The sequence below is a fragment of the Melanostigma gelatinosum genome, assembly GCF_949748355.1.
Source record: "Melanostigma gelatinosum genome assembly, chromosome: 5".
In the NCBI taxonomy this organism is placed as follows: domain Eukaryota; kingdom Metazoa; phylum Chordata; class Actinopteri; order Perciformes; family Zoarcidae; genus Melanostigma; species Melanostigma gelatinosum.
In genome coordinates this window covers 12,366,541-12,390,075 of record NC_136638.1, presented here as the reverse complement: position 1 = coordinate 12,390,075, position 23,535 = coordinate 12,366,541, and the positions used below count along the sequence as shown (strand labels likewise).

The 23,535-nt window shown below is 41.1% G+C and overlaps 2 protein-coding genes across 2 annotated transcripts in view; both read left to right on the top strand.

Moving 5' to 3' along the window:
• Positions 1-17,041: 17,041 nt before the first annotated feature.
• Positions 17,042-19,406, top strand: pin4 (protein (peptidylprolyl cis/trans isomerase) NIMA-interacting, 4 (parvulin)). The gene is made up of 4 exons (XM_079268818.1): positions 17,042-17,176; positions 17,398-17,465; positions 18,103-18,222; positions 18,933-19,406. The coding sequence occupies exons 1-4, from the start codon at positions 17,140-17,142 to the stop codon at positions 19,089-19,091; spliced, it is 384 nt and encodes a 127-aa protein (XP_079124944.1). The 5' UTR covers positions 17,042-17,139; the 3' UTR covers positions 19,092-19,406.
• A 630-nt stretch (positions 19,407-20,036) lies between these two features.
• faf2 (Fas associated factor family member 2) overlaps positions 20,037-23,535 on the top strand; it is a 9,195-nt gene continuing 5,696 nt past the window's right edge. The window contains exons 1-6 of the mRNA XM_079268814.1: positions 20,037-20,111; positions 21,382-21,450; positions 22,477-22,611; positions 22,884-22,960; positions 23,040-23,178; positions 23,302-23,387. Coding sequence (XP_079124940.1) covers positions 20,049-20,111; positions 21,382-21,450; positions 22,477-22,611; positions 22,884-22,960; positions 23,040-23,178; positions 23,302-23,387 — 569 coding nt within the window. The 5' untranslated portion in view covers positions 20,037-20,048. The remainder of the gene's footprint in view (positions 20,112-21,381; positions 21,451-22,476; positions 22,612-22,883; positions 22,961-23,039; positions 23,179-23,301; positions 23,388-23,535) is intronic.

Sequence of the window (23,535 nt, the reverse complement as noted above, 5' to 3'; positions counted from 1 at the left end):
CTACGTGTAGCTCCGGCGTTGCGGTACCCTGTATGTAAAATAAGTGCTTATAAAATAAAATAACGGCTGGATTGAGAGAGGAGACAGAAGGCGTATGAGTGGAATTAAAGTGTGGGATTTTGGTGATACTTGTGTGTGCGTACGCTTTATTAGAAGTGCCGTTTTGTCGTTAGCATTGCGGTTAGCATATCTGTTACAAAAAAGCCGGTTTCATGACAACTTCCGGTTTGGCGCAGAACAACTTCCGGTTCGGCGCAGACGGCAAGGCAAGTTTATTTGTATAGCACATTTCAAAGTGCTTCACATAAAACCATTAAAAGCATCAAAACATAAGGCAAAAGAAAAGGAGATTTAAAAACAATTAAACAGAAGAAGGACTAACTGCAGGTAACCGTAAAGAAGTGTTTAGAATCTGAATTTTTCAGAGATTCATTGGCTAAGAGCTGTGAGCTTATATCCTGACCTTAGTTTTAATTAAGCATTATAACTTTAGTCGTTGACTTTGGTTTTAGTTCAGCATTTTAACAAAGATTAATGGTTTCAGTTGTGTTTCTTCAATTCTTGAACTTAATTGTGACTCAGTATTGTGCAGACCAGAGTGTAAGTGCAGTTCAACAGTTTGACTTACATTGGTATTTCTGATTGAATATCTTTGAACACAGTTATTGATTTTTAAAGTTGAATTTAATATTTAATTGATTAATTATTCATTGTTTTTTAATTTCATTTTACTTCCAATTTTAAACCTTTCGAATTCTGATTTGGAACTGGATTGTGATTGTGATTCTGATTTAGATGTTGAGTTTGATTTCGGAATTCCAGCGTCAATTTTGGATTCGAGATTCCTTCACATATCCAGTATTGACTAATTTTGGTACATTTACTATTTTACATAGTTCCTAAGAATCAATTTTGACACGGACGGCGCAACATATTTGAGAGATCGTTGACCTCTCTTACACTACAGACGTATGCTAACATTTACTGCTGAACTTTTGGCAGTTCTGTGTTTGTTTTAGTCAAGGTGCGTGGCTGAGTGGGTCCAGATCTGGGAAGTGGAGCAGCGGATCCCAGTTTTGGAGTCAGCGGCCACACGCCATACAGCACAGAGGGTGAGTTGACTTTGATTCAGGTGATGACAAGCATGCACATTTAATACACACATTTGAATACTCCTAGGCTGCATAATGTTTACATTAAAGAAGCAGAGTAAGGAAGTAGGAGCACTGGTAAGAAGACTAAAATGTGAAGTAACAGAAGTAGAACGCATTAGAAAAGATTTGCAACAGCAGATAGAGGAAAGATGAGCAGAAAGTAAAGAAGACGAGGATATAAAGAGAATGCAGCGGCGACTGCTGAAACTGCAAGTAGCAGAGGTCGACAGAGAATTAAATAGAAAAGTTCAGGCCAAGAAACAGATGATAGCAGCAGAAGCCCAGCAGCAACAAAATCCAGCAGTACCAGCCCCCACGGTGGTGTACAATCAGCCCCCACCACGATGCAGAAGTGGTGCATCCAACAGAGGGAGAGGTAACGATAAAGGGGGGCGTGGGGGTCTTGTAAGTAAAGGAGTGTGCTACGTATGTGGGAGAGAAGGTCATTGGGTGAGGGATTGCCCTCATAAAAGAGCAGGCGGATATGGCCAACCAGGAAACAGAGAAAACCCTGACAGGTTTGGTGAGTGCTACGTATGTGGGAGATGGGGCCATTGGGCCCGAGACTGCCCAAGGCAAATGGGAAGAGGAAGACAGATCAGTGCAGCACCACAACATGCTCCGTTCCCACCACAACATCAGCAGTACCTACGACCAGGTCCAGCTGGACCTCCTCCCGTGAGACATCAACAGATGCCCATGCTGTCACCAGGACCATGGGGGGGGTTCACTGTATAGGCAAGATACATAGATGGTTGCCATGTGATCCCTTACAGCAGAGATATCGAGGTGAAGGGGGGATATGGTAAGGTGTCAAACATTTATGGTAAGGTGTCAAACATTTTTTGTAGATCCACATTTAGAATCGTTTTCAGTAAAGGTGCTACTCACAAATTTTGAGATTTAATAACGTCATGATAAACCACAACTAGACTTGCTAACTCTAGAAATTGAGAAATATACGGGAGCTCTAACTAACATGAGCCGAGTGTTGTTTCCTCAGGTGACAAACGCAGAAGCAGCAGCTGACGAAAGGAAGCAGGCTGATGTGTCACCAGGCAGTCTGGTGTGGATAAAAGTCCACAAACGCAGGTGGAGTGAACCAAGGTGAAAGGTAAACTGGAGCTACTTGACACCACCTCACTCACTGTGCAGCAGCGAAGGTAACGAGTAAGACACTCGCAGAGACAGGATTGAACATCAGACAGGAAAATTTGAAGCCAAAGACACCTCAAAAGAGGGGTTTAGACAGTACTGAAGATGACGTTTTCCCCACAGTTTAAGCGAGGGCGTCCATTAGGAGACTCTAGGGTCAGTGGGTTATGGAAGTCTCTAATTACTTTCTTCCTGATTTCAGTAGCTTCCCTCTTAGTATGTGGAATTAACCACAGACAGGAACCAGATCACATGCATGACTACATCAGGATTCGACATTTAGCCTCAGTAGCTAATCAAACCGATCTTAGACCACGTAGAGAGGCTTCTCTGACGACACTCACCTATGAAAATGTAACTCTCACTCTTATGTTCAAAGAAGGTACAACATCAACGGTCCAGTTCGACTTCTGTGAAGTAATTTCCAGTCCCAAGTATGAACACGCCTGCGGGTGGATGACCAAAACCGTGTGCATCATAACTGACGAGTGTGGGCCTGCCACACATAAGTATGGGAAGCTGTTATCATATTATGCCTGTGATGTGTACAAAGGGGGTGGGTAGATGTAATCCTTAAGACTTACCTAAATTGACTGACTGAGGACTTTACGTAATACAGGGAAAGGCTACTGATAGTCCTGCCCCACAAGGGCTCATTAGGATTATTGTTAAGCCTGTAAAAAGACCAGGTTCGACATACGACTGACGCAGAGGATGAGGTAAGGGGTGGAAACCGGAATGGCAGATGGGAATTTATGGTGGGTACAATATACGGCTTCAAGCCAGTAGTACAGATTGTATTGTGTGTTTAGGATCTAGACCCCTAGCAACACCAGTTCCTTCAAGATTCAGACTCCTAAGTCCTGAATTAGTTGTATTTTAACTCTGTTTACTGATGACACTTTGCCCCTCCAACACACTTGTCAGAGGCTACACTGGCATTACCCACCTGTAGAATATAATACCCCACCTCTGTTCAAAGTTACAGAGGGTCCATTTGATTGTATAGTCTCAGATACCGCTAAGGGCCCAATGTAGGTAGTATTATTGCAAATTAATGCAAATTGTAGCAACAGTCACAATGCTAGCGACTATCTATATAACAGTGTGTTAAGACAGACAGCACCTAGAGCTGATTTATGGTGATGGTGTGGAGGAAGAACCATACATCCAATCCTGCCTAAAGATTGGACAGGTGCGTTGGTGCAACTTATATTGTCATTCTATATCTTGCCTGTCACTGATGCAACTTATGGAGAACTCATCTCTCCACGCCCACATGCTAACAGAAGATCCAAAAGAGATGCCGGTGGCCCGAAGGGGGCCTTTGATGACCAAGTGTACATAAGATGTCATAAGACTGCCAAGGGGGGTGTCTAATGACTTTCAAGCCAGAAATCAAATAGCAGCAGATTTAGAATCTGTTTTCTCTCAGAGGGTGATGATTAATAAAAATGTCGATTGGATCAACTACATTTACTATAACCAACAGCGTTTAGTAAACTTCACCAGTGACGCCATATCAGGACTGCATGCACAGCTGGCGAAGACTAGTTTAATGACCTTGCAGAACAGAATGGCATTAGAGATGATTTAGCAGAGAAAAGTGGCGTGTGCCAGATGTTTGGGTCTGCGTGCTGTACTTTCATTCCAAATAACACAGCTCCTGATGGATCGGTGACCAGGGCTCTGGAGGGACTGACAGCACTCAGCCAAGAGCTAGCAGACAACTCTGGTGTCACGAATCCATTCACCGACTGGTTGGGAAGTATGCTTAGCCAGTGAAAACATACATTTTTGGCAATCGTAATTATTCTGTGTGCTGTCATCATAAGCCTCCGAGTTGTCTGTGGATGGGGGTTCCCTTGCATCCGTGGACCTCTACAGGGGTTTGTTGTTTCACCGATGAGCCAGACACCAGTCCAGGCAACCAGTTATGTGACGAGGATGAGGACGAATTGGAGCTTCTGATGGCCACAGTCTAGATGAGGCCACCAGAGGGACTTCACGAGCGGTTCCTGACCATCCTCTCGGAGATCCTGAAGGACCTGATAGAGGCCCAGATGGACTTCTAACACATCCGGTGAGATATTGGAAATTTGGGAAATAGACTGATTGTTCTGGATGAGTAATTTGAGATTTTATCTTTGTTTAATGGGTTATAATGGGATTTTAGGGTGTAAAGATTAAGAAATGTAATTTTGACAGGTGTAAAAGAACAGTCAAGGCTTCTCAGTATGTGTTCTCTAGCCTACAGGCTGTATCCTGATCCTGCCAGCCCCAAGACATGGAAGGCAGTGATTTTCAACGCAGTCGATCTTTTCCTTTGTTACGGATTCTATCTTTCCCTTTTTAAATTTTCCTTTTTTGTCTTCCTTCTACGGACTCAATTTTGAAACGAACTGAACAGAAATACTTGAAATGATATCTGTGTGCATGCATTCTTTGCCTCGGTTTAGATAGATAGGGAGCCTTTCCCTGGATTGAGTAGGGGGGAGGTCTCCAGGGACATTTGCATAACTAACTACATTTGAGTAGCTAACTCACAGTGAACTGTGAGTTAGGGGGGAATTGTAAGAAATTTGAGTAAAAAACTGTAGTTAGTAGATATAATAAAAGTGTCTAATAATTCATAATTAATAATTCATAGTTAGTCATAATCATAAGGGTTTTGAGAATGCATAATTAAGATAAACATAAGCATAAACAAACATGCAGAAGCATGAAACTTCTGCCAAGTGCAGAAGTATAACTTTTATTTTGAAGGATTATTATAGAAGGGTTTAAAACGTAACTGACAGTCATTGAATGTGATGATGAACTCAGAGCCAGACAGTAGAATACACTCCTGGAGGATAGCCAATAGGAATCGGGATAAACGGAGGAGGAGGTGTTTCGAACAGATGTGGGAGGTTTAATTTAAAAGACTTTTTTCCTCGCCCTTGTTCTGTGATGGCTCCCGGACGACAGACGTGTTTACACCGGAGGAGCCGGGTGAGGTTTTTGCAAATGGGGTTTTATTGTTTTAATATGTCATAGGAGTGTACACTCCAATGTATAACTGTAATCGTGCTTACATCAGTGGAATTAAATTCCTTATAATTATAAACCAGTTTTGGTAGCGTTATTGATGCAGCGTGTCGACGGCACATGGCAGTCACATGTGCTCTGGCCTTCTCTCTTGTTGTGAGGTAAAATTCTTCCATAACACACAACTACTGGGAACAGAGGGAAACATCTAGCCTTGCTGTAGCCCACAAATGATCACCTTATATGTTCACTCAGTACAAACTCCAGAGTATAAGAACAACCATTTCTTATCCTGGACTATTTCTTGGCCATGAGCAGTCTTTTTTTTGTGTAATCCCCTGATTAGTGAGCGTTAGCGGTGCTGGTCGGTGGATTTTTGTCACATTCGGACAGAGCCAGGCTAGCGGTTTCTCTCTGTTTCCAGTCTTTATGCTAAGCTGAGCTAACATGCTGCTGGCTGTAGTCTTGTATTGAACACACAGAAATTGAGAGTGGCATCGATGTTCTCATCTAACTCAGAAAGCGAATCAGCACGTGTCCGTTCCTTCCTTTAACTTTAAACTCACTTACACATACGTCACTTAATTAAATGTTTGATATGTTAATTCAAGTTAATCCATATCTGTGCTCTGCCCACCACCTCCCCTTCAAGGACCATCTTAAATTGGCCGAAAAGCCTGTGAATAAGTAAAACATCAGTGTCGTTTTCTCCCTCTGTTCATTATGATCGTGTGTTCATTGTTGTCATTCTTTTATAAAAAGATGGTCTTCCCTTTTCCCAGATCTTTTTCTGGGATTCAAAGTGCTGCCTTGCTCCAAAGACACAGCAGCCGGACAGTGTTGAGAGTTCAAAGGTCAGAGGTGAGACCATGGGATAGACAGGCAAGCTGAGGTGCATTGTGGGCCCACTTCAGAGCGTCTTTCTCCACCTGCCTTCTGCTCTGCTACTTCTCTGTGTTAAAAGGTGCAGCTGCTGCTCCTGTAAGTCGCGTCACGCACAAGAAGACTCACTGATTTAAGCTGGCCTCTGTTGTCACCTTGTGCTGCCCGGTGTTTGTAGTTTTGTGTGTTCTTAACATTTGTTTTTAGTGATTGTTTTTACTGTTTTATGGTTGTATTTGTTTATTTTTTTTAAATATGTTTTTATCTTTGAAATGGACTTTGTGAATCGTGTACTTTGAAAGGTGCTATACTAAATTTAATAATTATTATTTGTATTTGTATTGTTATTATTGTTGCTATTATTATTTGTGTTGTTATTATCATCATAATAATGATACTAATAACAATAATATAACTATTATTTAATAATTTGCTCTCTTCTGACACTAGGAGATGAGAGGCGTGAGAACAGACAAAGCAAACCTCAACTGCAGACGCCTTTCACAAAGCCTGTCAATCATCACACGCTTACTCATGGAGACTGCTGATACTGCCGATACAGCACCAGCCACCCTCAAGACACACACGAGCTATGAGTAAGACAGCTGAGAGCAAAACAAGCTGTTTTAGGAACCACCGTGTTAGAAAACCTCAGCCCTCCGCTGCTGCTGCTGCTGCTGCTGCTGCTGCTGCTGCTGCTGCTGCTGCTGCTGCTGCTGCTGCTGCTGCTGCTGCTGCTGCTGCTGCTGCTGCTGCTGCTGTTGCTGCTGTTGCTGCTGCTGCGTGTTTATGCGTTCATGTGTGAGTACATAGCCTCGCATATTTATCAGTCGTGCATATCTCTGCAGGTTCATTTGAGTTCATGTGTGTTTTTGTGTGCTGGCACGCAAACATGTCACGTTGTACATGCTCTCCAGATGGGTAGAATAGATACAAGAGACAGACAGTCACTTTAGCGCTTTCTAGTCTGTTCTTTCTTTTGGCATGAAAATAGTGTAACGTTGGTTGTTTGAACATATCAGTGAAGGATTTACAAATACTCAGTGTGAACAAATTATTAAATTAGTTTCTTTATTTGATGACAGCAGCACAATATTTCTGAACTGAAATAAGGTTTTTCACAGTGAATATTACTTTGTCACATCCAATTGGCTGATTACATCATAGGAATGTCTGAATGAATCTGTAGTTGTATGTAAATAAATAAATATATTTAGAAATAAATATACATAAATAATACTGATAAATACATAAATGCAATTTTTTAAAAATTGAAAACTGCATGAAAATTCAAATCTAATACATTCATTTTAAATAGCTAATCAGAAACAATCCAAGCAGCCCTGTAACAGAACATCGTGGTCTTCATCTTTTCCTTGAGTTGTTCAGCTTCGTGAGGAAATTGATGTACGGTTGAAAAGGCTTCTGACCTTTTTCTTTTCTCAGTGTCATTTTGCATTCTTGGTCCATCTGGAAGAGAAACAGAGAGGCTTGGGGATTATATTGCACCTGGACACCACGACTGATGCAGCAGTCACAAAGTCGACCGTGAGAACTCGGTGTCTGTGAAGACGTCATGTCGGCTGACCTCTGGTATGGGGTGCAGAGCCTCCAGGCCTGCGTTAAGTTCTTGGAGAATATGCTCGCTCGCTTTGTGTACCGTCACATTGCCAAGAATGTGCTTCAGCTCCTTGACAAAGACACTCACACAGGAAGACTGCAATCGAACATAATAGTTAGGTTATCATACCGTCATACAAGGCAACGTGTCATCGCAAACTGAGCTCAACGTAACAAGAAGATCAGAGTGCAGTCTTGTAAAGGTGCAATACTTACTGGATTTCTGTTCTTATACCACATTGGCATGTGCATCTCGTCTGGCTATAAGGACAGAAAATGTGTTAAATGAATTTATCAAGCACTGGATATTTCATGTTTCAGCTGATGATCAACAGTCATTGAGAGACATGAGAGCGAAGCCACTAAGCATGTGTGATAGTACCAATGCGCTGTACTTACTAATGTGATGCTGCCGTTGTTGAGTTTGTAGAGGCTGTTGAGATCATCCAGTCTGTTCTTAATCTCAAGGTTCAGGGTCATGTTTAATGTATAACCGCAGCAGAGATGCAACAGGACAACAAGGGCGAACACGAACTTCATCATAATGCGGCGTCGTCTCTGTCTCTCGCTTCCTTAACAGCTTCTCGTCGTTGTTTTAGGTGTGAGTAGTGATCGCTATCTGCCCATTCTTTTTATACACAGAGGCCAGAGAGGAAAAGGAAGTGGAATACACCTACCTGAAGATGCAAATTATTTATTTTGAGATGTTGTAATGTGCAAGTTTCCCCATTCTAAAGTTCGTAACAATTAGGCCTATTTAAAGATCTTTAATAAAAATAAAAAAAACTCAAATCTTACGCCGAAAGAGTAACCAACAGCAAACTATCTTCAGCCGGAACAAAAGAAATCATTTCATCACCTCTGTTATGACTGAGTGCCAAACATCTTGTTTCCCTGCATTGCGTCGTATTGATGAGATGATAGGGCTCTAGATGTAACTTTGGATACCTTACACACTTATTTGCTTGTCTATATGTTATTCAGGAGCTGCGTGTACAAATGCAAATAGAAGAAGTCCAATATACTCCAATATTCTGTTGTATGAGATTAAATCTGAAAATTAAAATGTATCTAAAACAATGACCACAGATTTTGAAGCCTGTAATGTGCAATTGTGAGGTTAGGTTTAGCAGTATCCTACTGTTATACTGTATGGTAATGTGAATTTCCTGTGAATATATAAAACACAATATAACACGGTTCCCTCTGTTGTATTATACTGTAAGAAATCTTTGTAATTTTGTCCAGGAAGGGGTTAATGTAAAACTTCTCATACTGTTCCAATGAACATCATCATCTTCACAGCAACCCTGTAGTTTCTGTGGTCCAGAAGTGATGTAGTTAATCTATTAATATTCAATGATTTTTTTTTTCCCAACTGGATTCCCATCGTTAACAGCTTCGTTTGCCGTCACAAAGATTGTGGTAAGAGTGTGGGCGCGCTCTCTGCTGACGTCATAGAACGAGACGGTCAGTGACCTAATTAGTGACTATGTGAACTTTAGATCTCTGCTTTATTCCAAAAAAATCCTCGGCTGGAGGTGACCACTATACGACTGTTAGAAATGTGCTCGGGTGAACTGGAGAGGAAGCGCGATCAAGAGCAAAATATAACAAGTTCTTAGAGTAAAAGGAAGTGTGTTCTTGAGAATTAAAAGAAACGGAGATGGGCAACCCTTCTGCTTTTTTTTTTTTTTCTCACCCACTCAGAAAATTTCTGTGGTGAGAAAAAAACCGATGATGATTGTTTCACACCACCACGTAATTATTAAAGGCAGGTGATTTCATAGTTTCTGTTTGCCTTGCCCCATGTCCAGTGACTGAACAACGCTGACGACTCGCGGCCAGTCTGACAGCGACAGGTACACGCTGTAGTCTTAATAATACATTTGTTTAAGAGTTCGTGGGAAGGGGAGGGGGTGGGGACTTCCCCTGAACGGAATGCGAGCAGGACGTGATCGCGTGTGAGGTGTTGTTAATGTTGCGACATTTTCACTGGGAAATGCCTACAAAGTTTAATGTAATAGTCACTGTCTGATTAGTATTACTAAAGTGAATGCATTTAATATTTATTAAGATTCATTTATTTTTTAACATGTGTAGACACGTCTGGTGTTTGTAGCATCATATATCAGTGGCGGCTGGTGGAACATGTTCTAGGTAGGGCCATCTTATCAATTTCAGCAAACATCCCAGTATGATTTAATGCGAAAAAAATGTAAGTATCAAACACGCATTATTACTTGGCAGTTAAATATTTAACATGTATTCCAACACGAAAACAATCAGTAAATAACACTTATATAATATAATATAACATGTTCATTTATTGAGATGCCCCTATGGACCTTGTTATAGGAGGTAAAGATCAGGAGAAGTAAACATGAAGTGTAATTATGAATACTGATGTTAAATTAAGCTGTGATGAGTTTTCACTGTTAATTTAACATCTCTATTACATGTTGATGCCTCCATGACCAAGTTAAGCAGATGAGACTGAGGACAGCTATGTAGAAGAAAAGATGTTCACTTTGTCTAATATGTAGCTTGACAGAGTTCTCCATGTGTGTCCTGGTGTTCTCATGTTTCCTTACCTCCTCATCCCTCACTCCCTACCCTGGTGTTCTCATGTTTCCTTACCTCCTCATCCCTCACTCCTGTAACTGTCCGTGCTGGATCCGTCCCCGTTGTTTTAAAAAGCTAAATAAGTGATTAGCATGACGTCATCCAGCTAGCCAAACCTGTCTGGTGTTCAGCTAGTACAGAAGCTTCGCATGTACTGCTTCCCTTTCCCGCGAGTCTGCTGTCTGATTGTGAGGTCAGGCTGATCTGATATCAGCTCTTTGGCTGCAGAATCTCCGCCAAAGTTCTCCTCTCAAACGGGTCTTGGAGGAGGAGTGCTCGCGCTGGCGCGGGCGCCTGTAGAGACTTCTCCTGACGAGAACGCGCAGCGAGGGGGGCCTGATCGTTCTGGCCCACAGCTGAATCTATTTGAGGGCGCTGATTGGCTAAATTGTATGTCAGTCATTTATATCTTGAATCAGCGATTGGCTAAACTGCTTCATAGACTCGTCTCTTTTGGGCCAAAACGATCAGGCCCCCCAAGCTGCGCGTTCTCAGAGTGTCGTGCACACAGGCAGAGAGCACGAGCAGGAAAAGCATATATTTTGCGCAGATATCATATTTTACACACATTACTGGGTACATTCCAGAGTTCAAAAACACAAATATTGACAATTTGTATAATTTATGATTATTATAAAAAACAATTTTTTTCTTTTTTTTTGTGTGGCTCATGGTGGGGCCATGCCCCATGGCCCTCTATTGACCAGCCGCCACTGTCATATATATATATATACATATATATATATATATATATATATATATACCTATATATATATATATATATATACCTATATATATATATATATATATATATATATATATATATATATATATATATATATATATATATATATATATGCACATCTTGTGCATAATGACAGATCAACATCAGATATATTCATTTAGTTGACTCTTTTATCCAAGGGGACTTACAATAAGTGCATTCAACCGTGATGGTATAACCCCAAACATATCAAGAATCATGCAAGGACATCAACTTTATCAAATATGCTGAACTACTTCAAGTGCCACATTTAGATACGATAAGATATAGTGAAAGTTTTTTTTAAATGTCTTGGGCATCTTGAATCGGATTCGTGCAGCCACCAGGAGCCAGGGCAGGGTATGGAGGAGCGGGGTAAACTAAAGCTGGAGAGAGAACTTCAAATCATGCCTACTTTCTCACCTCCGCACAAATTTGATGTCAGAAAAGAGTGGTGGGTGGTGGGGATTTAGGTGCTTGAAGCATACAGATGCCTTTATGGCGGCAAAGTTGGGAAAAAGTACCACATGTACTGTGTTTGGTTACGGGCTCAGGAAAGTCATTTTATTCTTTCTTTTTGGCAAATCATAAACTGATGTTGTTATTTGTCAGACGTTATCATGGACATCCTGAAACCATGTGGGGGTAATCATCTGCTGTGGCTTGAGTATTGTGCAGCCTGGCTTTTCCAATATCCGGGACAGAACAAACATAATCAACGTCCTGCAAACCAGTTTATTAAAAAAAATCCATGTAACTGTATAATATCATTTTCTACAGAATATCAGCCTTTCTATGTTTATATATATTTTGTGGCATGTCCGCAACTGTATTGTAACACACTTGTTTTACATCGGATAGTCAGCAATAAAGTCAAAGTTCAAGGTAAATCAAGTCTCAACACTATAGCCTGTAACATTCACCCAAATAGTTTAAGAAGCCTTAATTATATAAAAGAAATTGACAATATAATGAATCATTAGAAACTAATTGCAGTGTTCATGCCCATTGGCAATTTATCAGTTGTGGGAAAGTTGCAGAAATATGTCTTAATAACAGTTATGTATTCTGTTCATTATTTTGATCATATTTGAAATTAACAAATTTCCCCCTGGGGATGAATAAAGTATCTATCTATCTATCTATCTATCTATCTATCTATCTATCTATCTATCTATCTATCTATCTATCTATCTATCTATCTATCTATCATGTATAAATTAATGGGCGAATAGAGTGAAAACACAAGATATAATCAAAAGTGAATAATGAAACATTCGTAGTTGTAATTGTCTGATTCATTCGACTTAAGTTCACCTGTCGTGTCTTTTTAGACCTTTGTTAAGCTGCAACTTCATGACTCATACTGTGTCTAATGTGGGAGCGCTGTCAATACACTTGTGCATATCATACATCATGGAAGTAATACATCATGGAAGTGAGTCGTGGTGCTCTTGTCTTTAACACCATCAGTGGATGAAGAATCAGATGAGTGTGCAGGTGTAGGGGAACATCAGTGTTCTTCCGCGCACAAGAGGGGAATCTTTGCACCGAGGGAAAGAAGTGACAGAAAGACATGGCAGAACAGATCTACAGCCGTCGGCGGTCACCATTCCAAGACCAATTTCCATAACTTCTTCCTAACTCAAATATGTACATGTAAGCGCTGTTTGCATCAGTTGTGATGTTTAGTGAACAAGTGTTGATGAGAGGGTAGTTAGTCCTGCTCAGATGGGGTGTAGGCCCCTGGGCGCTGGTGCCTCAAAGGCCCCCTCTTGGGCCTGTTGAGTAATTCACCCACGTTGATGGCTGTGGACAAGCACAAACGCTTGCACAGCTCTTGTTAAGACTGTTCAGTGACCTCGCATTCACAAACTGATGCTGTATGCTCGTTGGACTCATGAGAGATCGTGTGTTGATAAAAATGTGAATCGTGCATTTCCGTTGAGGCGGCGTTTAATCTTGAGCGTGGCATATTCAAACCGTAACTAAAATCAAGATGTTAAAGATATGCACTTGAAAGAGTTGTGGTGTAAATGCGTGACTGGTAAAATATGATTCTTGTAAAGTCTGCTTCACACGGTGCTTCGGCGGTGTTACAACGTGTATGCAAATTAAACTTACTTGCTGACAATGACAACCGACAATCTGTGCCGTGCACAACGTCAGAGAGGACTGTTCGGAAACAGATTCGCTTTAAAGCCGGACATTTTCCCGATAACGTCACTACAAGTTAACTTTAAGGATGAGAATGTCAAAGTATCGCTTTAATAGTGACAGGAAGGATCTTATGGGTTTATATTACATAAATTCTAATTTACAACGAGGTGTCCTTTTATGGGCAAAGGGAGGTTGGAAGCCACGTGGCTTTTTCTCCGCTGAGCCTCCTTCAAGTATCTCACCTTCATTTAAAGCTTGCGTGTTTATTGGTTCAGTTGTTTCATGAGTGAAAGTCAGGATGATTTAAAGCTACTTATTGAGGACTTCAAATTGCACGAATGACAAAAGAAAAGAAAAACGAAAATGCTTGTCGAATGAAGCTCCGGTGAAAACGCACAGGTGACAAATTAAACCTGAATGAATGAGAAATGTAACTAATGTTGTTAATCTGTCACCAGGTCTCAGCAGCATTGAAGCTGATCTGCCAGCTCATGGTGGACCAACACCTTACCAAAACTCTTTTTGTTGGTTTTCCCTTTAATTTGTCACTAGTTTGTATTTCCACATAGTAGGACTGTCATTCCATTCATTACAGGGAGAGACAGGAGCAGCTACCTGGTTTGATCCCGGCCCATCAGAACAGTTTATGTAATTTAAGATTGTTAAGTCATAGTCATTCTATTTTGTTCATTTCAGACAAACCTGTGCTACTGTAGGTCGGTGTGCTTTTAGATTAAAGTCCAGATTGTGTTTGCATTGCAGTTTCTAAATATGCTTCTCGGTCGTTTATCTTAATTTCAGTCATATTTCAGGTTATCATAACATCTTTGTGGCAAGCTGCAAATGCCACATACTTCCTTTCGAGGCATAGTTGCATGCAACACTGTAATTTTATCTCATTTTGAGGCAAAGATAAACTGTTCATTTCAAATCTTGTGTAATAACAGAACAAACACTGAGAGAGAAAGTTGAGAGAATATAATACACAGCATAGGATATGTAAAAGATGTGAATCAAACATCTGGGACCTCCTGCTAGTTTGAAGAAATGTGTAATCCAGTCATTTCTTTCATTCGTCAATACCACCACCATTGCACTCCTTCTGATGCTAATCAGAAACCTCAGTCATATTCACGTCACTCACAGCACGCACTGAGCAGGAAGTCATTGGCTCGAGCCCCACCAAGTGTTTTCAACATCATCGACCAGTAACACATCTTATTCAAGCATTTCTTTTTTAAACAGCAATTGCATAAAACACTTCAAAACAAGTAAAGGCACTTGTCAGATATTTCCCCGTTCCACTTCCCACGGCCCCTTTATTTCACCTTGCGGTCCATCGCTATAGCGGCCCTTTTCCTTCAGGGCTTTCAGTGTGACGGTCAAGCCTCCAGCATCGCAGAGCTGAAACTCCTCCTCCGCTGAGTCATCATGTGGCTGCTGAGGAGCAGCAGAGTCAGCTTCATCCTCATATTCTTCTTCCACATCGGCTTCCTCAAAGTCATCTGGATATTCAGCTTGCCCTGAGGCATCGGAGGCCTCGGAAAATACTGCAAGAGAGAAAGGAGGGTCCCAGGCTTTTGCTTTGAAAATCCTGTACACCCTTTTTCAGAGTATCACAGCTGGCTGTTTTTCATTAATGCTGACCTGAAATGATCTTTAACAATGATGAGTCATATATCGACTAAATGATTGAGAGGTGTATACTGTGCAGTGTGGTGACCTGAGTAATTAAAACTAGCTCCATCTCAAGCTACAGCAGTGCAATTATGCCTATGGATTGATGCACTAGTCATCAATGTAATAGTCTATATAATAAAATAAGACTCCAGATCATTTTGCTGCAGAATGAGGATTTGGGTATTTTACACGGTGTTTCACTTTGCATCTCCACATTACCGATAGGCTCAGCAGAATCGCTCCTCATCGGAGACCCCAGGTGCTCACTGCGCTCCTCAAGAGAGGGCAAACTCTCCTCTTCATCAAAGTCCTCAGGATAGTCACAGTGGCTGTGTCCTCCAACACACAAAGCACCGTGTTCGTCCTCCACATCACTGGAACCGGCCTCCATGGTGTGCTCTTTTTCTTCCCATGCGTGGGACGGACTGAGAACATCTGGCTGTAGCGTGGAGTTTTTTTCGTCTTTATTTATGTCACAGTTGGTCGCTGTGTGTTTGATAGACTCCAGGTGCTTTTGCACATAGGCAGTGTCCAGCATCCAGGCGGCAGTTGGCCTGTTGTCTGGGTTGAGGCAGAGCATTCTCTGGATCAAAGAGGAGACGTCGTCAGAATAGCTGCTGGGCACGGGATCGTACTCTCCTTTGGTGATCTTGTAGAACAGACTCAGGAGGTTTGTGGCTGCAAACGGAGGTCTGAGAGCACAGATCTCATACAGCAGACAGCCAAGAGCCCAGATATCAGACTTGGAGCTGTACGGGACATCCTGGCACAGCTCAGGACTGAGGTAGCTGGGTGTCCCAACACATGTGGATGACATGTCAGCCGTGTTGGTCATTACTTTGGATATCCCAAAGTCCCCTAACTTCACCATACCTTGCTTTGTTAGCAGTACATTTGATGTTTTGATGTCCCTATGTAGTATTTTAGCCCCGTGGATGTAATTTAAAGCCACAGCGACCTGTACAAACCATCCCATCACAGTATCCTCTGTGAAAAACTCCGTTGGTTTCCTCTCTTTCACTTTGTCATCTAATGTCCCCCCATCGCAGTAGTTCATCACAATGTAAATGAATCCGTCAGTGTTTGCGAAGGCTTCGTGGCATTTGACTACGTGAGGGTGCTCCAACCTACTCAGGATCTCAGCCTCCTGGAGAATTGCCCTGTGTGTTTTTGCTCTCCTCGTGTCCTCAACTTTGATCCTCTTCACCGCGTGCAGGCTCTTGCCCTCTACGTGCCTCATCAGGAACACGTCCGCGGCTCCTCCCCTGCCCAGACACAACACCTTCTCGTACTTCTCCATGTGTTGTCTCCGAGGCGACGAATAAAAGCTCCTTGAGAATGACTAAAAACAGCGTCGCGGTGGGAAGCGCTCCACCAGCTGTCAACACGTGTCGCGGAGCGTTTGTGTTCAGTCTCGTTGCCGTGGGAACTATACCTCCGACGAAGTGAAATGGAACAGGAAGTAAATACAAGAGTTCAATACTTCTCTGTTTGTTGTTTATTGTCTTGACTTTCTTCATTAGGGTTACTATAACATCTGTCCAGGGGACTACAGATGAAACATAGACCTTTATTTAACCCTTTAATGTACATGTCGTAGCTAAATTAATAAGATATTCCTGTTAAATAAGTCAATGAATTATAACGTTTTAATGACATGAAAAAATATAGTAAACGTTTTAGAGTATAGGCTATGTCAATAACAATAGTACTATAGGCCAAGATAGACCTCGGACTGAACTTGACACTAATGAATGAAAGATAATATACGTGCCCATTTTCCTTCTTTTTAAATGTTGTTACACAAGTACATTTATGCATTGCACATATACTGTAGGTCTACTCTATTTTATTATGTTTTTGTCCGGTTGTATCATTTGAGACTGCACACCGAGGTGCAATCCACTAGGTGGCGGTATAGATCTCGAGTGGCTTGCAGTGTGCCGATTATTGTTAAAGAAGAAGAAACACGAAGCTCAGTGCGCAGCTTACTGCGCATGTTATGAGCGCATGCTATTACAGTGTTTTGTTTTGCATTAACTCTGGAACTTCAGTCAATGTTAATCTAAAATGCCACCAAAGGGAAAAGGTGGCAAGGGCGGTAAAGGTTAGTGGTCCACTAAGCTGTTGTTATTTACGTGTTATGAACTGTTTCATCCACATTAACTAGCCCGTGAGTAGCAAACAACTGTATTACACACTCCCATGTGACGATGTAGCCAGTTCACTAGATTTAACATGATAGTATTGCTCGAGACAATATGATTTTATGATGTGTGTGTGTTTTTTTTATTGGTTTAACTGCTGCTGTGTTGTCATGTTGTGTAGGAGCAGCTTCAGCAAGTGCAGACGCTGACAAGAAAGAGAAAGCACCAAAGGGAGGCACTGCTGTGAAGGTAACGTTAGTTACACCTTCATCCAAAGCTGCACTGCAAATGAACTCTTAATATGACACAACCTGGGTATCTTTTAATAAAACCACGACTGCCCTCGTCTCTTCCTCCGACCTCAAAGTCATTTTTGGCTCAACGGAAATGATGTCTGAATGAGTGGTTGAGCCTGGACCAGATAATGCGCTTGCATGGGCATCACTGATGAGAAGTAAAAACAAAACAAGTGAATCAATAAAGACCATGTACACAGTGCTGTGTTCTACAATGGACGACATAAAACCTGTAGAGATTTTACCTCGCTGCCCTTTTTCTTTTTGATGTTCTTGTCCTGGCACATTGCATTTCAATTGGCAATTATGGGAATAGGTACATTTTTCATGAAATACACTTCAGAGATATAGTTTGTTCTCTGTAAATAATTAAAATCTCTCAACTATTACTGGAAAACAAAAGCATTATGGCTGCAAAAACATCAGCTTTGCGTCACAAAGAAGAGGGAGCGCTAGGGCCGGAAAACATTTAGGAATTTGGGAGCTTTATCTACATCATATCCTGTAAACATGATCTAGTACTGTTTCAGTAGTTATAGGTTGCCTCCCAACCTCTAACTGTGTTTTTATGATCTGTACATCTCCCCCAGGTTCGACACATCCTCTGCGAAAAACATGGAAAATGCATGGAGGCAATGGAGAAACTGAAGGCCGGAGTCCGTTTCAGTGAAGTCGCGTCACAATACAGTGAAGACAAAGCGAGACAAGGAGTAAGAACATACGCACTCGTAATCAGTGGTGCAGTTTTGGTCCGTTTTTTAACATGACTGTGTTAGCGCTTTCATAGCTTGATTCAAATTATCCCACAGTATTGACTGTAAGCTTTGACTGCGATGGTCTTCTCTGTTGTTTCCTGTCTACACAGCACATAATTATGACTGCATTCTGTTTAGTTGGTAAAAGCTTCATCCTAATGCTGGCGCTGCTTTACAAAGCTGAATACATCCCGAGTGGTAGTGTTAACTATGGAAGATGATAGATATGATGAACAGGCCTACACATCATCATGAGTCTTCATGGGTGATAAATTCCAGACTGGTAATAATACTTTATTACCCCATTACATAAATTTGGCTGAGCAAATGTGCTATTTTTTTTAGCAACTCTGTACATCTTTTCCTGCTTATTCACTGGTGTACTTTTAGGTCCTGGGAAACTTCAGGCTGTTACTCACCATGTAAATATTTGATTTGTTGGAATCATCACCGTACAACAATGCTTTAATCTCACATCTGTGACCTAAGTGCGCCTCGAAACTGAAGCCGTTCAAGTTGGTTTTTTTAAGTTCCTGCATTGCTCACAGTTGTTAAAATCTCCCTTTGCCTTTGTTTCTCCTCTTCACTCACTTTTATCCTGGCTTGGTAACGATATTAGGTGCATAGTGTGTGTGTGTTCATTGTGATTGTTCTGTTCATGACAGGGTGATCTGGGGTGGATGACGCGAGGATCGATGGTTGGACCTTTCCAGGATGCAGCGTTTGCCCTCTCTGTCAGTTCAATGGATAAACCAGTCTACACAGACCCTCCCGTCAAGACAAAGTTTGGGTACCACATCATCATGGTGGAGGGGAAAAAGTGACGTGGGGTCGCTGAACACTTTGAAATGATGACATACAAATTAGATGGTGTGCTATATTGTGAAACTGATTATTTCCTGATCTTACCTTTTCAATGCAATGTTTTCTTTTTAATTTACAGAATGTTTAAGAATAGAACAAATTAAATGATCTTGTCTTTGTCAAATGTACACCTCCTTCCTGACAATTCAACCTGAGGGGAATATTCTTACAAGCTTAACGCTTACATTTACATAATTCACTGGATGTCTTCTTTAGAATGATAAAATTGGTGGAAATCAGACCACAAACGGCCAAATAAATGTATTTTCACTCAAGTAGCACAAATTGCGTAATGTTTGTTGCTGTGTGTATGCGAGAGTGACAGAGAGACATGATTAGAAGTGTTAGCTGCACTCATAAAACCTTCTGCTTTAAAGTCTTTCAGAAAGGGAGGTATTGCCCTTCAAGTGATATCTTATTTGTCTTTAATTTTATAAATATGACTCATATTTGTGATGGTAAAACTGATGTAAACATCAATTAAATTAAGTTTCTGTATTTAAGTTCCAGCCAGCATTTTTTTAATTGTTCAAATAAAACCATAATATAAAAAGCACTGACATTTACCAAAGAAAGCAGCATCGATTAATCTCAGTTAATTATTTGGTCAATATCGAAAAGTCACTTGTTTGACGAACATTTCATTTTGTACAAATATCTCCTTAACTGATCTGCATGCATTTTGAGTGTACACCTCCGCTTACAGTTACTGATCAAGTACGATCAAAGCAAGTAATACGAAGATAGTTTTCAGTGTTGTGGACCATGTTTTTAATAACCCAGAGCTGTGCTGTGAGCCCACTGATGACATCCAGACCGCTAGGCGGCAGTAGAGCGCGGGCGCAGTGAGAACACAGCCAGCATCAGAAAAAGACCGCTGACGTCGTTACGCCTTGCTAGATGATTGGCGAAGTAAGATGGCGGCGCCAGTGGAGCCAGAATTATCTCAGGCGCAGACAGAAAAGCTCCTTCAATTTCAGGTAGACAGCCTAAATTCCACAATAACATTTGTCTATTTGATCCACCATATGTTAATACACAATTGTTGGCGCTGAGTCACCGCAAATAGGCGGAACCGTCCGTGTTCAGACGCTTTTTGCATTGTCAACTTACCCATAGCCCCCTAGTGTTACCCGTCAACTTGAGTCAGAGCTAACGTTAGCAAAGCTAGCTAATATTAGCTAAGCTAGCTAACAAGGTAGGAGCCTTTACGGTCCCTTGGTGTACTTAAACTGCGTCATGTTTGCTATACTATACTCAAAGACATACCAAATCCAACTGTGTTAACCAACATCACCCGCGCTGCGTGTTTAATGCCGTTAACATGGCTAACGGTACCGCTCCGTGTCCACTGACGCTCCTAACTACAGACGTGCTGAGTAAACAGCACAGCAGTGATGATCGAGCTGTCATTTACATTCATCAGCTACATCACTGCTTTTGGCTACGCTAAATCGAATTGTTGGTTTTGTGACAATACGAGTGATGCCGTTATGAACTCTTGATACTTTTGTGGAGCTTACTCTCGCTAACCCAGTAACGTTATACTGCTTGGGATAAACAATCAATTTGAGGCCTTCAGACTGTAAGACATTTGAGCGTAGAACTGTGTTTAGTAGTTATAATAAAAGTGTTTAATGATTCATTTTTAAGAATTCATAATTAGTCATAATCATAAGTGTTTTGGAAATGCATAATTAAGATAAGCATAAAGTGTTTTAGGATTAGTAGCTAGAAGTAGAATTTGAGACATGTAGCTTTTGCCAAAGTTGCAAAGTCTTATCTATTATATGGAATGTTTATCATAGAGGGATTAAACAATAACTGACAGTCATTGAATGTGTTAGAGAACTCAGGGACAGAGAGAGACATGAGAATACACTCCTGGAAGTTGGCCAATACAAATTGGGGTAGACGGAAGGGGAGGGGTTTCGAACGGATATGAGGGCGGGATCTAGAAAATACTTTTTCTGCCTCTGTTAGTGGTCGTTCCGGATGTGTCCCCTGGGACCAGAGGTAGTTTTTTGCAAATGTGGGTTAAATAGTGTAATATTGAATAGAAGTAGTGTACTTCACTGTAATCGTGCTTGCATCAGTGGGATTAAATTCCTTTTAATTGTAAACCGGTTTTGGTAGATTAATTATCGCAGCGTGTCCACTGTGAACAGCAGCCGGACACGTGCTCTGGCCTCCTCGCTGTGGAGCAGAAGCAAGCTTCCACAAGACTAACTTTCTATTTCTGTCGAACAGGACCTAACTGGTTTGGAATCAATGGACCAATGTCGTCGAACATTAGAACAGCATAATTGGAACATAGAGGTAAGTCGACAGAGCCACATGTGAGATGTCACAAGCACTGTTATCACAACACATACATCCTGTGGCATGCCTACGCTATGTTTGAGACACATATTTGAGGTGTGCTTTAATTCAATCAATTCAACAATATAATCGTGCCATTTTCAACCAATTGTTCTGGATTACCCATCTAAAGTGTTATTGTGTAATTAATGTTACTTCGTCAAGCAGACCAGACCTAATCTAGGTTTCCTCCTATGATAATCATGAACATGCCCGCAGCCTCAAATGTTGGTCTTTAGGAGCTGCAGTGTTAATTCATATACAAACTGAAACCTACACTGTACGTTTGGACAGCTTTACTGTTCATTTCTCCTCTGCTCTGATGCATCTGCTATCTCTCTGTCACTCGACCACAGAGCTACGCCTATATGATACTTCTTATAACATATGTATCTAACTGTGTCAACACCCTACAATTTCAAGGTTTGATGTTTGAAATACATATATCGGGAAATATACATTTTATTGGCTGACAGAAAGAAAAAAATAAACCACGTCTGCGTATATATTGTATGTACGGTATGTATGATCTGCTGATTGATCATGGTGTAATGTAATTGCTCACTTCAACCAATGGTGTTACATCATCATTCAGTCAGTCACTCGGTGACACACTGTCACATTTATAGGGCTGGCCCCCCGCTTAACTGCAATTCAGCCAAAAAAGAGCGAGTGGGGTCTGGGTTTGTGCGAGGAGAGAACACTGGCACAGTTTTACGGAAGAAAGGGATTAACACAACATCAAACTATATATATATTTATATATTGAGACAATACTAGAGACAGAGTATTGTCTCAAGTTATATTCCATATGAAAATATATCAATATACCTTAAAAAGTTGATATATAACCAAGCCCTACACTATTTACATCTTTAATCCTATACAGATTCAGTGAACTGTTGATTAATCTGTCATTCTTTTCTTTTAGTTTATTTAAGGACTTTACTCTTAATATGATGGACTTGAATGTATCTGTTTCAGGCTGCAGTACAGGACAGACTTAATGAGCAGGAAGGAGTGCCCAGCGTGTTTAACCCTCCACCATCCAGACCATTACAGGTTAATACAGCAGACCATAGAGTATATAGTTACATCGTCTCAAGGCCACAACCCAGGGTAAGTCTGCAGCTCCTTTGAACATAAATTTAGTGTATTTTAAAAAATACACTGAATTTCTCTTACAATATTCAGTGAAACTATTGCTAAACACACACTGTAGCGTGACTGTTACTTTTAAGCCGATCATTAAAGAATATTCAATTTAAGTAGTTTTTTTTTCGAAGTGATATTGTTATTTATAATTGTATTTTTGTGGCATTCTGTAATTTGGTTTTCTACCTATTTTCGACTGTCTAAATATAATAGACTGCTTTGTTTGTTCTTTTCAGGGATTAATAGGATGGAGTTACTACTTGATAATGCTACCTTTCAGATTTACATATTACACACTTCTGGACATATTCAGGTAATTTAAGCACATTGAAAATGTGGAGCTGCAGATTAGAGGATGCCTGTTGGTCACCACAATGTCCTTTTTCTTTCAGGTTCGCCCTGCGTTTCGTCAGGCCAGATCCTCGTGGCCGTGTGACAGACCCAGTCGGAGATGTTGTGTCCTTCATTCATAGTTTTAAGGAGAAGTACGGTCAGTCACACCCTGTATTTTACCAGGGAACATACAGCCAGGTGAGTTCAGTGAGCACATGCACAATTACAATTACAAACATACATTTGTTCTGCCCTGAATCAATTTTAGTTGGCAGACACCGTGAAATTGTAATTTGTTTTTGTTCCCCCTGAAACGTGTAGGCATTGAATGATGCCAAACGCGAGCTCCGCTACTTATTAGTGTACCTTCATGGCGAGGATCATCAAGACACAGACGAGTTTTGCCGGTACGATGGTTATTACCTTATATACCTACATCGATTGAGTGTCAGCCATCAGAATGTGTTGCACAGTGCCTGTCATTGCTCAGTGTCATTGTATTGCTGTGTCATACAGTTGCTTCTGTTTTGTATTGAAGGCGCATCCTGTTTAGTC

What these genes read in the sequence shown, in the direction of transcription:
- pin4 (XM_079268818.1), top strand. Translation starts at nt 17,140, where the DNA reads ATGCCACCAAAGGGAAAAGGTGGCAAGGGCGGTAAAG. An exon ending in AGGGAGGCACTGCTGTGAAG is followed by an intron (nt 17,466 to 18,102) that starts GTAACGTTAGTT and finishes CATCTCCCCCAG; the next exon opens with GTTCGACACATCCTCTGCGA. An exon ending in AAGACAAAGCGAGACAAGGA is followed by an intron (nt 18,223 to 18,932) that starts GTAAGAACATAC and finishes TGTTCATGACAG; the next exon opens with GGTGATCTGGGGTGGATGAC.